Here is a 15245-nt window from a genome sequence, read left to right on the forward strand (position 1 = left end):
AGGCTTGACACTGTGCAAGTACCAAGGTAGAAGGCACCCTACAGAAAAAAAACAGCAGTAAAGCACGGAGTAGAAGGCGCTCAGGCCCTGGTGTCCCTTGGCTGTAGTCATCACACGCTAACAACCTCTTTCAAAAACTTCACACAGGTGGTAGGTGTCCCGCTGAGATAAATTACCTACTTTCAGTTGCTGAACAGTATGGGCAGGGGAGTGAAATTTTAGTTTGTTCATTCCCAGCAGTAACTAGCAAAGATGATCTCGGGCTCTGCAGGATTACTTTTTCGATAACCATACACCTGCGGACAGTCCACATTTCTGTCAGAAACTACATAAGGTCATTGATGCGCTACGGAATAACGGCAGGACATTTAACGGCTCAAGAAACTGATGCTAAGTCACTCATTCTCATATTCTTCTGAATATATTCCAGGCTGGGGGGGGGGGGGGCAGAAAGTGTACAAAGAGAGACCTCAACAGGCAAGAGAAATGGGCCCACAAGAATCTCACAACATTCAACAAGGGGAAATCTGAAGTCCTGTACTTGGGAGGAATAACCCCAGGCACCAGCACACGCCAGGTTTGACTGGCTGTAAAGCAGCTTAGCAGAGAAGGACCTGGACACTCCCTGTCCTGGTAGATGAACAACTGAACATAAGCCAACAAAGCCCATCACTACCAGCAGGTCCAAGGAGGTTATCCTTCCTCTTGACTCAGTCCTGGTGGGACACAGCTGGAGTGCTGTGTCTAGTGCTGGACTCTCCAGAACAACAGACATGGACACCCTCAAGTAAGTCCAGTGAAAGGCAACAAAGGTGATTAAGGAATTGAAGTATCTGACAAGAACGGAAAATTTGAAAGAGCTGGGACTGTTCAGCCTGGAGCAAAGGTGGCTCAGGGTGATCTTATAAATGTGTATAAATACTTGATAGGTAGAAAGGAGATGGGAGTCAAGCTCTTCTTGGTTGTACCCAGTGAAAAGACAGGAGGTAACACGGACAAACTGAAATACAAGAAATTCCATTCAAATGGAGGTAAAAAAAGCATTCTTACTATGCAGGTGGTTGAACACTGGCACAGGTTGTCCAAAGTGGTTCTCCACTTTGTGGAATCTCCATCCTTGGAGATATTCAAATCTCCAAGACAGCCACAGTCACTACTGAGAGACACAGTCCTGAGTAGCCTGCTCTAAACAGGAGCTTGAAGTAGATGATCTGCACAGGTGCCTTCCAACCTCAGCTATTCTGTGACCTCATACTGGGGTATTTTGCTTCATAAACACATTAAACTTCACAGACAGCATATGACAAAAGGACTGACTAGCAAGGACTGGACTCTGACTTACCCATGCAGTACAGGCATGGTGCAACCAGGGAAGCCTGGAACGACCACGCCTGCAAACCAGGAAGCCTCATAAATCAGTCTAAACTTTAACCAAGGGCTCTTGCACAGAAAGGTTTGCAACTCATTAAAACTAGACTGGATGTATGGGAAACCTGATGACTTACTTAAACAGGGGTTTTCCCCCCCTTTCCCACATACTTTACCCAATTACTTGCATCTATTAATGTAGAAATACATCATAGTGTAGCACCCCCCCCCCCCCCCCCATTTTTTCTTTTTGAATAAGAAGGTCATATACACACTTTAAGAAAGTTAGTAAAATATTTTTGGTATCCTCACTTTAAGCTCGCAAATATTTTTCTGGCAGAAATCCCTAGCTAACTTTACAGCAAGACCTCTCAAAGGAAACAAAATTCTTACTTAAAAAAAAAAAAAAAACCAACACACTACAAAATGAATGTGACCCAGGGACTTACCCTTCTATGCAACAACACGAGCAGAGTGCACAGAGACAGTGAAGTCCGCAGGGCGTGAAATTAAAATTTTCACACAGATACAATGAAGTAATGATACAATGTTACAACCTTGGCACAAAAATCTTCTGGTTTGAGTAAAGTCAATGTCATGTGATGTTACGGTTTGTGCACCGGTAGAAATGGTCCGCTGCTAAAAAGTTCATAACAAAACAGAAGGAGTGAAAGCAAGAAAATTGTACTGATAATTATAATAGGCCTATACATTCTAGTGATCTAGACTTTCTTTAAGGTGCTCATCACAGTAGTATCTGGCTGTCACTGCAGGCTGAGTTAAGAAAGCACACTTTTCTTTCACAGCTAGAAATCTAGGAGCTGAGAAGCCATTAGGAGATAGGAAAAAGAAGATAGAAGGAGATTTGAACTCAGCAAGGAAGGGCGAGAGGGAAGACAACTCCTGCCTTAAGTCAGTTCGTTGCCTACAAACGAGGTGGATATGCAGGTTCCAAATTCCAAGCATATGGATAAGACCAGGGATGCACAGAGCAATTAACAGAGTCAAGCAGAAGCTGGGATGAGCAGCAGCTGGAGCACTGTTAAAGTCCTTCCAGGAATTGCTTTTCAGCTGCTACAGTGAAAAGGGAAGGCAGTGCTGGGACAACGCAGGCTCCTCTGCAAGGACAAGGTCATCAGAACAACAGCGGAGCTTGAAAAATTCCCGGCAGATCCACGAACAGGTCACAGACACAATTACAAGAACATGCCATGTCAGATTCAAGACTTGCAAAGCAAGTTACAAACAGCACCCTTTATACTACAAATATACCTACACAGTGCAACACCGAAATTAGCAGATAATCTGCAGGAAGCATTTTATTTCTAAGAGTATGAAAAAGCCTGCAAAGCTGTAAATTATAAAGCTGCTCGTACATGATGATGTTTCACAGATACCTGACAGACTCTACAAAATATATTTATAGGTCTGAACTATGGGGGGGAGGAAACCTGGATTCAGTACTACTGCTCCTCTTAAACCACAATTTCATGGTCACAGGCACAGAAGTTACACACACAAGTGCTACTGCTTTCCAGCAACCCTTCTGGAAACTTAAGAGAGAAAGTCAGTCTAACAGTGCAAAGGTCGTTCCTTACAAGGCATGTTTCTCACCCTACTGATCCAAGACGGTACACACGAGAAACATACACCCAAATGTGACTTAATAAAATCTTCAAGTATTCAGCTTATTAATTTTTCTAAATTTTTCTCATTTCATTCCAGTGATTTCATTAGGTTAGACTTCTTCATCTTTATTAAAAAATAATCAGAACTGAAATGTTTCAATAAACCCAATTTCTGTTTTAAGTAGTAAAAGATGATTCAATGCAGATGAAGCAAAAATGGAAGTTAAAAGTACAATGGCATTAGAGGCTTTGAGAATCTCCTTTAAAAGATTTTAAATACATAAATTATATATTAGTACTCTGGAATTTCTTTGTTTTTTACAGAAAAAAAGAACTTTAAAAGCAATTTTTTCACTATGTTCTCCAGCTCCAGTTCTCCATCAAAACAAAATCCCTTAAAATTTAGGGGTGGAAAGAACCAAAGGAGAAAACCAACACTTAAAGCATCTCTATTAAAGCAGACAGAGCAACCTTTGTACCGAGCAAAAAACAAAGACACATTATTTTCAATAAAAGGCTTAATCTTTCATTATGTTTTCAAATTATTTCCCTCCCAACACATTCAGATTAAAAGAAATAATCTAGCTTTCTCTCTCCACCCCCGCCCCCACCCCCCCCCAAGAAGGGCAACAAATGAAGTACCCCCTCATAAATAACACAAAACGGATCAAAATTATCACGTGGCCCCGAATTACCTGGGAGCGAGAAGCCGTGTGAAACATATCAGTATCTACAATTAAATAAATGATGAAAACCCCCCTAAGATACTGTTTTCCTTTAAGATTATCTAAATGTTGAGGAGACAATTTTAGTGCTCTATACACAGCCCATCACAAAGTCAAACTTAACAGTGTTCCATAACGTGTTTTTGAAAAGAAAATCTGGTGTCGGAAGAGAAGAAAAGGGACACCTGCAGTAAAAATTGGTGCACTCAGCTTGAACAAAGATCTGTAACCAGGGACTACACCACCAACTCCTAGTTTCCTTCGAATTTGTATCCGTATCAGAAAACTAGAAGGCATGTTACATGATTCAGGGTTCCCAAAAGTAATGTTGGAGAGCCTACAAAACAAAAATATATTTAACAGTTCAAAAGTCTTTACACTGAAATACTGCCATGACTTTCCCTACCAAAATGTGGAAGATACTTCGGTTATTTCCTTACCCTACCTAGGAAAAATCAGGGCCTGGATCTTCTGTTATAACATCCTATTGAACCAATTCCAGATATGTAACATTATAAGATTGAGACTTAAACCCAGATATTGGGTTTTTCCACATCAGAAATGTCTTAACAAGGACATTAAAAGATTAACATATAGCTATTTAAAAATCATTGTTATAATCCATATATTATGGATAACAGTATCTAAAAAGATGTGTCAGTTAGAGAAAACTACAATGAAAACCTTGGAGCATGTGGACTCATGAACACAATAACGACATGACGTCAGGACATGAGATAACTGGACCTCTGTTCTCTATGTTGCACACTCCGAGTGTGCCATCTCAAAATTCTTCTGATGGCCATCAGTTTCTCCAGTAGACAAGAAAAAGAATTGTTCTCTGTTCACCCTCTGCACGTCACTTCTGATTTTATGAACTTTTAATAGTATTCTAAACTTAGCTACCTCTTTTCCAAGCTGAAGACTCCTAGTCTGTTGTGTTGTGGTGTTCCACAAAATCTCCCTCACATCTGGGAGGAGTCCACTGCACCGCTCAGATGTGATGACCAACATCAGTGTGTGTAACAACACACATTACGTACTGAGATTCAACATGTCTATGGAGCAAAAATTCGCTACAGCAGTCTTTCACCTCAGAAGTGGAAACAATATAAAAACGAGACACTTTCTTAGAAACAAATTTAAAAGGGCAGTTAAAAGGGTAAAAATATTTGTAAATGGCACATATTTGTCTAATAGCTCTACTAGGGCTCCAAAAAAGGACATACAACCAATGGAGAAAAACGTGAGAAAGATTAGAGTCATACCAGTTAAGTGGAACAATCAAGCAGACTGCTATGTCCAGTCAGACACAAATAAAGCAAAAAGCAAATAACAAACTGATAGATCAAGGAAAAAAAAAAAAAAACAAAACCAAAACAAAAATCACTGAACAAAAAACCAAAACAAAAAACCTCACCAAAACCAAACCCCACAATAAATCACAGCCAAAGATTAAGGGTCACCCTGTTTAAAGCATAAGGTCTAATAACAAATAACAATTTAAATGTATCAAAAATAGGAAATTTGAGTATCTATGAAAGCCAAGAGGAGATAAGCTGCAGAGGACCTGTGGAAGCCACGGTGGGAGACCTGTCTGAAGTTATATGAAGTGTCATATAAATACATTACAGAACAAATCAACAGAATGAACAATAATAAATTGCTGGGATCAACTGGTACTTGCTCAAACTTCTGAAGGAGTTCAAGTATGAAATAGCTGAACTATGAACTGTAGCATGCAACTAATTACCTAAAACTGCCTCGGTTCTTGGGCACTGAAAGTTGGCAAATGTAGGGGTCTTCTAAAGGGATCTGCAGTGATGCAGAAACCTACAAATGAAGAAGTCTGATGCTTAGAACAAGCAGATTGATAGAAATTATAATTAAGAATTGATAAACTTGACATATTGGTGAAGAGTCTTTATATTAAGTAGTAACTCACTGGGGACTTCTAGTAGATTTGTAGAGTTGTTACATATCTGAAAAAGGAAAATACAGTTTATATAGTCTATCTGGAGTTCCAAATGCTTTCCAGCAGACCTATCACCAAAGACTTAAAAGTTGCCATAAACTAAGAGGAAAATCCATTAATGGATAGATAACTGGTAAAAATACAGGAAGTAAAGAGAAAATATTAAAATTGGTCTGCTATAAAGTGGCCAGGGAGGTCACCAGCAGAGCCCCACAGAAATCTGTGAGGGCCTGAACTCTTTAATGCATTCATAAGTGGCCTAGAGAAAGGACAAATAACGAGATGGCATTCGCTGCTGATTCTGTGCTATTCATAGTAGTAAAAACAAAAGCTGGAGGTCTTTATTGAGGCAGTAAATTAGAATATCAAGAAGGAAAAAAAAAAAAGTACATATATAACTCGAAATGGGGCAAATCAAATAGTGTAAAGCACTAGTTAATGTCCTTAAGTGACAGAGAGGCAAGGATTTCTTTTGTAAGTAGGCAATTCATCAGCTGGAAATAATTGAGAAGATAGAACTGTGTCTGTCTGCTAAGACTGCCTCCTGATGCACAAAACATTTGACCAGCAGAGGTGGGAAATGACAGGCGCAGGGCCCAGCTGAAACCTCAGAAACACTGCAGTATCCTGGTTACCCACATTCAAGTTATGGGCTGTCATCACTTTGTGTCACTTCCAAAAAGGACTTCCTAAAGCAGTGACAACTTCCATCCTTCCCAGCTTTCCATCACCACAATTTTTACTGAACATGTTACCACATCTCAAACTCACATTCCACCGAAGAAGGCGCTATATGTTCACAATCACATATATCCACTCCCTCTCCTACCCCTTTGACTTACAAACATTTAAAACTCTGTAAATAATCAAGGCACTGACCATGCAGCACATCGGTTAACCCTGTGCTTGCCTCCAATCCATAATGAAAATATGAATGACAAACAACTTATTTTTAGTTCCACACATTCAGCTACAAGAGGGATAGGATGTCAGTGCATGTTACTCCAGGCTTATTTTACAGTCCACGGGAAGACGGGTATCACCAAAAGGTGATTTAGCTGATCCTAAAATAAGTCATCGACCATAAAGGGAGCTGAGGATAACTAGCTCAGTTGTCTCGAGATAAGCATGATGAATTCCACCCTAACTGTACTAGCACCACAGTTAATCATCGTTATTACATGGACCAACCAAGCACGGAGATGCACGGTGCCAGGATCCTGCCCTGAAGAGTTTACAGCCTGAAAAGTCCAGGCAGGTGAAGGAGACAGGAAAAAGGGAATACATTAACATACAAGCAACAAAGGGGAAGTTTGACAAAGCCATATTTTGGGACAATGTCTTCTGAAAGTAACATGATTATTCTGTACGTATAATTACTCAATTCCTCCCATCTCATCTGGAGAAGGAGCAGAGCAGTGATTACAGCACTAGGAAGAGAACCATGCAGTTCCTTAGAGAACCACAAAGAGAGGAACCAAGACCGGTCCTAATTTGCCAAGTTCTGTAGAAATTGCCATCACAGTAACCAAGAAAATGTAAAAACTGTGACAGAGCACTCAGAATATCAGTGGAGGAAGAAAAGACAGTCAAATCAGTTTTTTTGACAAAGGAGTAAAGAAACGCACAGAAGAAACCTGAAAATATTTTTTCAAAAAAATATTTTTTCAGAAAAATATTTTGATATTAAGTCTTCACTGCTGTGATAAGTGCAAACAGGAATCACATCCAGTGAACAAACATTCACTTAAAACGTAACATGGTATTTGAAATCTGCAAAAGCACAGGGGGAAAAAAATGTGAAAAAAGTAATTAAGATAACAATGAAAATGATAATAAGAAGCAGACTTAAAGAGTTAAGTCAGTTTCATAATATGATTTGTACTCTATTTTCCTTTGCTTATTATTACTTTCAAACTACAATCAAGTTATTGTCATACCACTGAATGATGGAAACCTTGCCAACTACTTCAAAACTGACACATTTTCTATTGCACTGAACATTCCCAGAGGATGTTTCCCTCATTTTAATACAAAATCCTGTCAGATCCACAGAGCTAGGGGGGAAAAAAAAAAAAAAAAGTGTAAAGGATATGTAGCTGTAATAGACCTCCCCCAACTAGTCAACTTTGGAATAAAAGACGATCAAAAAAGACTCAAAGATCCAGTGCTAGATTAATGCAAATATCTGCCTGTTTGCAAGTGTACTTTTTGATTAAACTGGCATACATCAAGTACAATTAGAAAGGTTATTTATAACTAAGAAATACATAATTCTGCATTTTAATGAGGGTGACAATTACAGCCAACAGTTGCTAATTAACATTAATCCTTTTGCACTGCAAGTCAGAATTTCCCAATATGATTTTCATTGTCAGCAATGGACACACCAAAACTGTTATCGCAAAGCAGCTATTAGGTTGGCTGCTTTGACACAAATAGGTGTTCCTGTTACACACAGTAGAGAAAAAGAAGCTGATGACGTGTTAAATTTGATAAGCTCAGATGTAAATATGGAATGTCATTTCAAAATTTACTTGATGTATACAACACCAAACAGAATCAAGGCTTATCATTTTCATGGCTGAACCCAATTCCAAGTTTCCCCAGAGCCAGGCTGCACCGGTGAAATCTGATTTCAACACAGGCTTGAAAACTCCCACTGTTAAATTTGGTTTTGATCCCAGTCCTGGGTTCGCATCTGCTTTTCACCCCTGAGATTTCAAAGCTTTAAGTGGTCATAACCGAGCAGCTTAGGTAAGGAGTAGCGTTTGCCCAGTCTGTGTCCATTTCTGAAGCAAAACTCTGCAGCAAGTGCTGAAGATAGGAATGATTACTGCTGATGGGTTTGCTACTGCAGCATAGCCTTATTGCAATTTTTTTTCTTACATAGAGTGTCAAGAAAACTTTGGTTCTCAAAAACACTGAATTTTAAATCCGTATCTTCCAAAATTGATCCAATGTATTTCTATTCATTGATTAAAAATTCCTCTGTAAAATAAATGGCAAGTCTATAATAACAACCGTTGACCTAATTAAACACTTCTATTTCTGATAGCCACAATCCTCTAAAAGAGAGATGATTTAGATTTGCTATGCATGTCTTTCCAGAAAGAGAAGTTATCTCTGTTTTAGCCTCTCAGCCATCGTCTTTTCAGACAGAAGCACTAGGAAACCATCTAACGCTCTCTTTTCATACTGGTCTTTAACAGGAAGAGAGACCTGGTCCAAACACCATCAGAGGCACAAGATCATAATGCAGCCAGTAAATAAAGTCTCTACAAGAGTGCTGAGGTGCTCACCATCTGGGTCAGGCAATTACCGTGGGATCAATGTCATATATAAGTAAATGAGAAGGCAGAAAAGGAGAATTGTGAGCACTAAGCAAAGAAACCTATAATGCACTTCTTACAAAGCACTGTAAAATTCACATTTATTTTGTAAGTATGAGATAGATGGGTTATTTCTACATACAGAGGTGCCCAACTAAAATCAAGATAAGTGATATTAATGTCCTATGGTCAGTATTATTGAACCTCGAAAGCAATAAACTATGAGTCGATAAATATTACATTTGCAACATAGTTAACATTCTTCTACTGTCTCTGGCACTTATTACACATTGTAACCGCAAGTCTACAATACATTATTCATATTTGGGGTGTCACTGAGTGATGGATTGCTGTAAGAGAGGCTGTCCTTTAAATAAATCAACAAATAAAAATGCAAATGTTAACATTTTCAGCCACAACTTTTTCCATCTTGAATGGGGAATGAAAATTTCACATTATATCGACAGCCAGCAGAGAGAACAATTAACAGCCTACACTGTGAATAAGAGAGATTAATTTGCCAACGTCTGGTTTTATCACTTGCATATGGAACTATATTGGACTTTTTGTGCTGCTGGCTTTCTCGGGGAGTAGGCAAAACTTGCATCTCCTACCACCTTCAGCACCTAACTCACCACCCTGCTCCAAACACGCTTTTAATCCCTTTAAGTGTTCTTAAGTTAGATCTGGAATGAAAGTTTTTTCTCCTTCCCTGTCCTCCTTTTGCAACTTGAATGGTGTCTGATCCTAAGCGGGGTGAAAAAAAAAATAAAACCATCTATTTCTTTGGCAGTGCTTGCTTAGACTCTACAAGAGAAGGAACTTCATACTGTCGTCTTAAGAGCAGAACCGTACTTAAGCATCCAACACGCACAGACCTGAAAGGCAACCACCGCCCAAGTAAGGCAAAAGCTTAAATCTCATCACTGTCGTATTTCCTAGCACTCAGCATAACAGACCTACTCTAGACTATTCCAGTGTGCATTATTAAGTATACAACTCTGCACATTATATTTTACATCAGATATTAATTTGCTTAAAAGTCCCTGAATACACATTCACCTGAGATGTGCTGGGCAATTGGGTAAATAGTTTCGTTTTTAAAATGTCCCTAAACACAAATTTACACAATACAATCTGTTTATAAGAACTCCATCAGGCCACTGTAGTCTAACAGATAATAATATAGCTCAAACATAGTATTCGTATTGCAGGAACTTCTAAATCACTTATTTTAATGGCCACAAGAAACTTCACTCCAAGACAACGCGTTCAGCTAGCGTTAAAGCTCTGATTTTACTGCAACAAGAAAACACAGGCTTAATGCTGAAATCCCAGGCTATCACTCAATCCCTTAATTTACCTAACTGTTCTTAAATTCACTTCTTAGATGCCCAAAGTGAAAAATGTTACAGGAGAATTATCTGTTTCCATGGTGAGCAGAACAACCTTTGCCTGTGTCTTTTTAAGTGCTTGATTATCTGCAGTGTTATAGGACTTACTGTGCCAAACTCGACACTGCAACTGTTTCTGCATGGGGAGAGCCTGACGATTGCACCAGGGGTGTAATCAAATTAAATGGTCTTTCACAAGGTACAATTTACAACACTTTTTTTTTTTTTTTTTTTTTTAAAAAAGGAATACTTTGATTTAGAGCAGTTTCATTTCTGTTTTGCAACATAACACTTGTTTTGCTGAAATCAGTACCTGATTATACCTCAGGTAAGACCTAGTTTATGTAAAAACTTTTTCATTACTGAATGAAAGCATACAAATTCCACTGCCTCCCCTTTCCAGCTCCCTTCCAGCTCACAGCCAAACACCAGAGTCTTTCTTCTATCAAAACAACAGTTATGAAAAAGATGTCCCCGGTCACCACAAAGGTAATGTTTAAGACTGTCAGAGGAACTATGCTTTAGGGGTAAGGAACAAACTTCCTCTTCCAAATTTGCCCATTCCCAACCTTGGCTGTGATTGTTTCTCCAAATACATGGGCTTTGGTCTAGATAAATAAGCACTTGGAGTAGAAAAGCTTTCCAGACCTGCTGTGAACATAATTCCAAGGGGCTCATGCAGGTGTAGGCACTTGGCTTAAGAACACTGGATAACCAAACATGCAATGCTTGTTTTTTCACATTTTTCACTTTGGGAATCTAAGAAGCGAATTTAAGAACAGTATTTAAGAACTATATTTGAGCTATATTATTATCTGTTAGACTACAGTGGCCTGATGGAGTTCTTATAAACAGATTGTATTGTGTAAATTTGTGTTTAGGGACATTTTAAAAACGAAACTATTTACCCAACTGCCCAGCACATCTCAATGTGATGAAGAGCAGCAATAGGCCTGCAAAGAAGCACGATGGGCGAACCATTAGCCCACTGTTAGCCCAACTCAGGATGCCAGGTAAAGAAATGCTATTTTTGTTTCAGAGATATCAATGAAACCACCTTGTGCACATTCATTCTGCCAGTCTGGTCCTTCTACAGGTCTAGCACTAAGGGTCTCAAAGCACACACCTCTACCTTCTAGGGACACTTATTTCTCATTCCAGGCATCATTCATTCCGAGAGAGAGAAGACAGTAGGACTTGCAGCAATCCTTCCTCAAGCAGGAGGTAGCTGTAACTCACTGAAGCCTCCAGCTGAGCCCTGCCAAGACGGACTATTAAGCCAAGGCATCTCCTACCTGCCATGCTTGCTTTATCCAGCCAGCCCTCCCCAGAAGCTGCGCTAGCACCCCGGTGCCTCGGCGCTGGCAGGGAGCTTCTGTCGCTTTCCAACACCTTCTCCCTGGCAGCCTTTCCGCTGCTGCTACTGCCGGGTGCCAGGGTTTGTGCTAGTTAAAGCTGGCACAAACACGAGTTGAATCTAGTCCTATAAATTTAAAAAGTCAAAAGTAATTAGGTTTACACGTACTGCCGAATAAATAAATTTGCTCTCAGGCTAGGGCATCGTGCTGCAAGTTTCAGGACCATGCCAACTGTTGCGGTTAAGCTGTTAACCCCCTCCCAAATCACAGATTATAACGAACATGCTGACAAACCCTAACTTTAGTGGCACAAAAGCAGCAATAATTCTCAATATTGATTAATTTAGTTAGTTAAACCTGCAGTCTAAGCTTATAACCATTCAGTGATAAATTGAGACTGACCTGCTGCCCAAGCAGGTTTTTTGATGAAGGATAAGATTGGCTTTGGGTCCCCATAGAAATACTTGTCCATTTACCATTTTCAATTAGAGAAGGCCATGAGTAAGGGAAAGCACAACATGGCTGCTTAACCTGGTCAATTATACTTACAGTGCCGATGGAGGGAAAGAAAGAGAGGAAGCACGGGAGAGAGCACCCCAGAAATGCAGGGTTTTTCAAAATTCCACATCAACTGGTAAAATAAACCTTTAAGGCTGACAGCTAATCAGACTCCTTTTCCTGATTACTTTATGTGATATGATTTCTAACAGCATATTTCAACAAATATTTTACTCCCCTCTGTGGAGAAGAATGGGCCATCAATCCTGTTGAATAAAACTCCTTTTTCTGAGCAGTTGTTGTATGATGTGAATAATTATATCTACTCCTCAGTGCTTCAACAGAATCTCAACTTATCACTATTAGACGGTATCAAGCAGTATCTTTACACACTCTTTATCTGATATTACCGGCTCGCAAAGGTAACCCTTGCTTCTAAGAGAAATGCTTAGGCAATCTTGTGGTTTCTGCTTGTTTAAACATATAGTTACTTGTGGGAAACAGAGTCCAATCTATCTCAGTTCTCAAATCCTCCTAGAATTATCATCCCTTCCTTCAGAAAAAAAAAAAAAAAAAAAGTGTTTCCATAGCGAGTAAGTACAAATTTGTCAATATTGATAGTGGTTTTTCACCTATTATATATCGCAAGTTCTCTCAGAAGATAGAAATAAACTGCCAGCTGCTGCCAAGAATACAGGGATGATATCAAGCATACATTTTCCTAGTCCACTGGGCCAAGAGAAGATTAAATCTGACTCAAGCCCTCTCCTTCTCCAAGAAACATTTAACTCTTCTTATGAACGGTCGTACATTCTTGTCATCCCACTGCACAAAGTCATCTAACCAGTGGTGCAAAACACAGCAAATTCATACTTCAGTCTGCATCTACTTTGTTGCTTAACTAAAGATTTTATTATGAGAAAATCTGGGATATGATAAAGAAAAGCAAGTATGCTGTTTTTCTAGGTACTTACAGCTAGAATTATAATCCTGCCTAAAGAAGGCAAGTTGTTTTTAGACTCCTAAGTGTAACAATGATGCTGCTTTCTCTTTCTTCATTGGAGCAGAAGTGATAATGCTCCTTTTCCAGTGCATTTAGTGCAGATATATAGTATAATCAGGAATTGCTGACTTAATGTGATTTTGTTGCTTGTCATTAAACATAAAATAACTCCAGTACAAAACGTTTTAAAAGAAATGCCATTTGATAATGTATGGGGGTGGGGGAGAACACAGAAGGATTAAAATCTTCAAGTGGATTTAAAGCCTAACAGGGGTTAATGCCATCCATTCACATTATTTACAAATGTATTTAATGTGTCAGGACTTGGAACATAAAATGCTTTCTGTTTAAAATCTAAGTAAAATTAAAATGTTAGAACTTGGCATATTCCTGCTTTTCTTATTCTAACAAGCAAGTTAAGGCTTACTATAAATGTCAAAAGGATACGGCAGTTTTTAGTTTATATTATCCAGCTCGTGCTAACATGAAATATCATAGAAATTCAGCCACTTCCCTGCATCTAGGAGAATTTGATGGTTGTGTTTGCAGAATCTTAAACCAGAGATAACCTAGTGCCTTACCGTGAAGTGTCACGCCGGATTGGTGATGTGACTGCAGCTGCAAGCTCTTTGCCGCTGCCGACCAGCACAGGAGATTTGGCTGCATTCTTCCTAGGTCCGGAGGCTGTCCCTGTGGAATAAAGTGAAGACAAGCCAGACATCAGGGGCTAGTAAGTTTTGTGATTCTGCGTTATTATAGAACACTGGGACTAAAAGTTGCAACGTTTTTGGAGTGCCACAGAGCGAGATGGCAATCAAAGAACTCGGCAGTTGACAGTACTGAGCACAGCATGCATTTCAGGATCACACAGAATCAAATCTGTAGAACAAGTCACACTCTACAGCCTCCACCTCACTGCCCAAAGCTTGACAGACTTGCACCGTTATCATTTCTTACAGTGGTCCACGGGATTCAGCTTGTTTCACAGATGCGGTTTTCATGACGTGCTACAAGATGTTAGTTTTGCAACTGTAAATATCACTGTAACAGTATTTTCCTTCCAAGAAAATAGAACTGTTAAACCCTTTCCTTCTTCCCCAATAACTCCTGAATTACAAAATAATCTATGTTGAAAGGTGAAGTCTGGAGGTCATGCAGCCCAATCTTCTACTCAAAGAGGGGCAAACAAGATCAGGTTTAAGGCACTTGCCCAGTTCGCTTTTTAATGTCTCCACTGATAGAGAACCAAGCTCTCTGGGCAACTGCTCTGGTTCCAGTGTCCAACCACCCTCACAGTGAAAAATGTTTTCTGTGTAGTTAATCAGAATTTCCACAAGTTGTAACTTTTTCCTGTTGTCTCTTGCTCTGTTGCTGATGACTCCCCAGAACAGCCTCATTCCCTCTTCTCTACACCCTCTCCTTAGGTCGCTGAAGAAAGCAGGAAGATCTGTGCTCAACCCTCTCTTCTTAAGGCTGAGCATGCCCAGCTTTCTCAGCCTCTCCCAGCAGGTCATATGCTTCAGCCCCCGGCTCTGCTAGACTTCCCATGGTTTGCCAACGTTCTCCTTGCACTGTGGAGCCCCAAAGTGGACATAGCACTCTACAGACACAGTCTCACCAGAGTTATCGGAGGGTAAGTGTCACTTCATCAACCTGACGACCACATTTTTGCTATTATGGCCCAGTATGAGTTTTGGTTACTCCATTACACAGGCAAACTGTTGACTCCTGTTCAGAAGGTCACCCAGCTCTTTTCTGGCAAAACTGCTTCCTAGGTGAGCACCCACTTGGCCCTGTTACATGAGATAGGTCCATCCCAGTTGAAGGAACTGGCATTTCCCTTTGCTGAACCAAAACAGGTCTCTGTCAAACCATTTTCCCAGCCCTTGTTAAGGTGCCTGGAACACTGGGCCCTACCCTCCCGCATATTGACTGCTTCCCCAGTTGGTGGTGTCTGCAAAATT

At 39.8% G+C, this 15245-nt stretch overlaps 1 protein-coding gene across 1 annotated transcript in view; it reads right to left on the reverse strand.

The window, feature by feature from the left end:
• KIAA1328 (KIAA1328 ortholog) overlaps positions 1–15245 on the reverse strand; it is a 178307-nt gene that overhangs the window by 12100 nt on the left and 150962 nt on the right. The window contains exon 10 of the mRNA XM_074166575.1: positions 13863–13971. Within this exon, the coding sequence (XP_074022676.1) occupies positions 13863–13971 (109 nt within the window). The remainder of the gene's footprint in view (positions 1–13862; positions 13972–15245) is intronic.

The sequence above is a fragment of the Numenius arquata genome, chromosome Z (genome assembly GCF_964106895.1).
Source record: "Numenius arquata chromosome Z, bNumArq3.hap1.1, whole genome shotgun sequence".
Lineage (NCBI taxonomy): Eukaryota > Metazoa > Chordata > Aves > Charadriiformes > Scolopacidae > Numenius > Numenius arquata.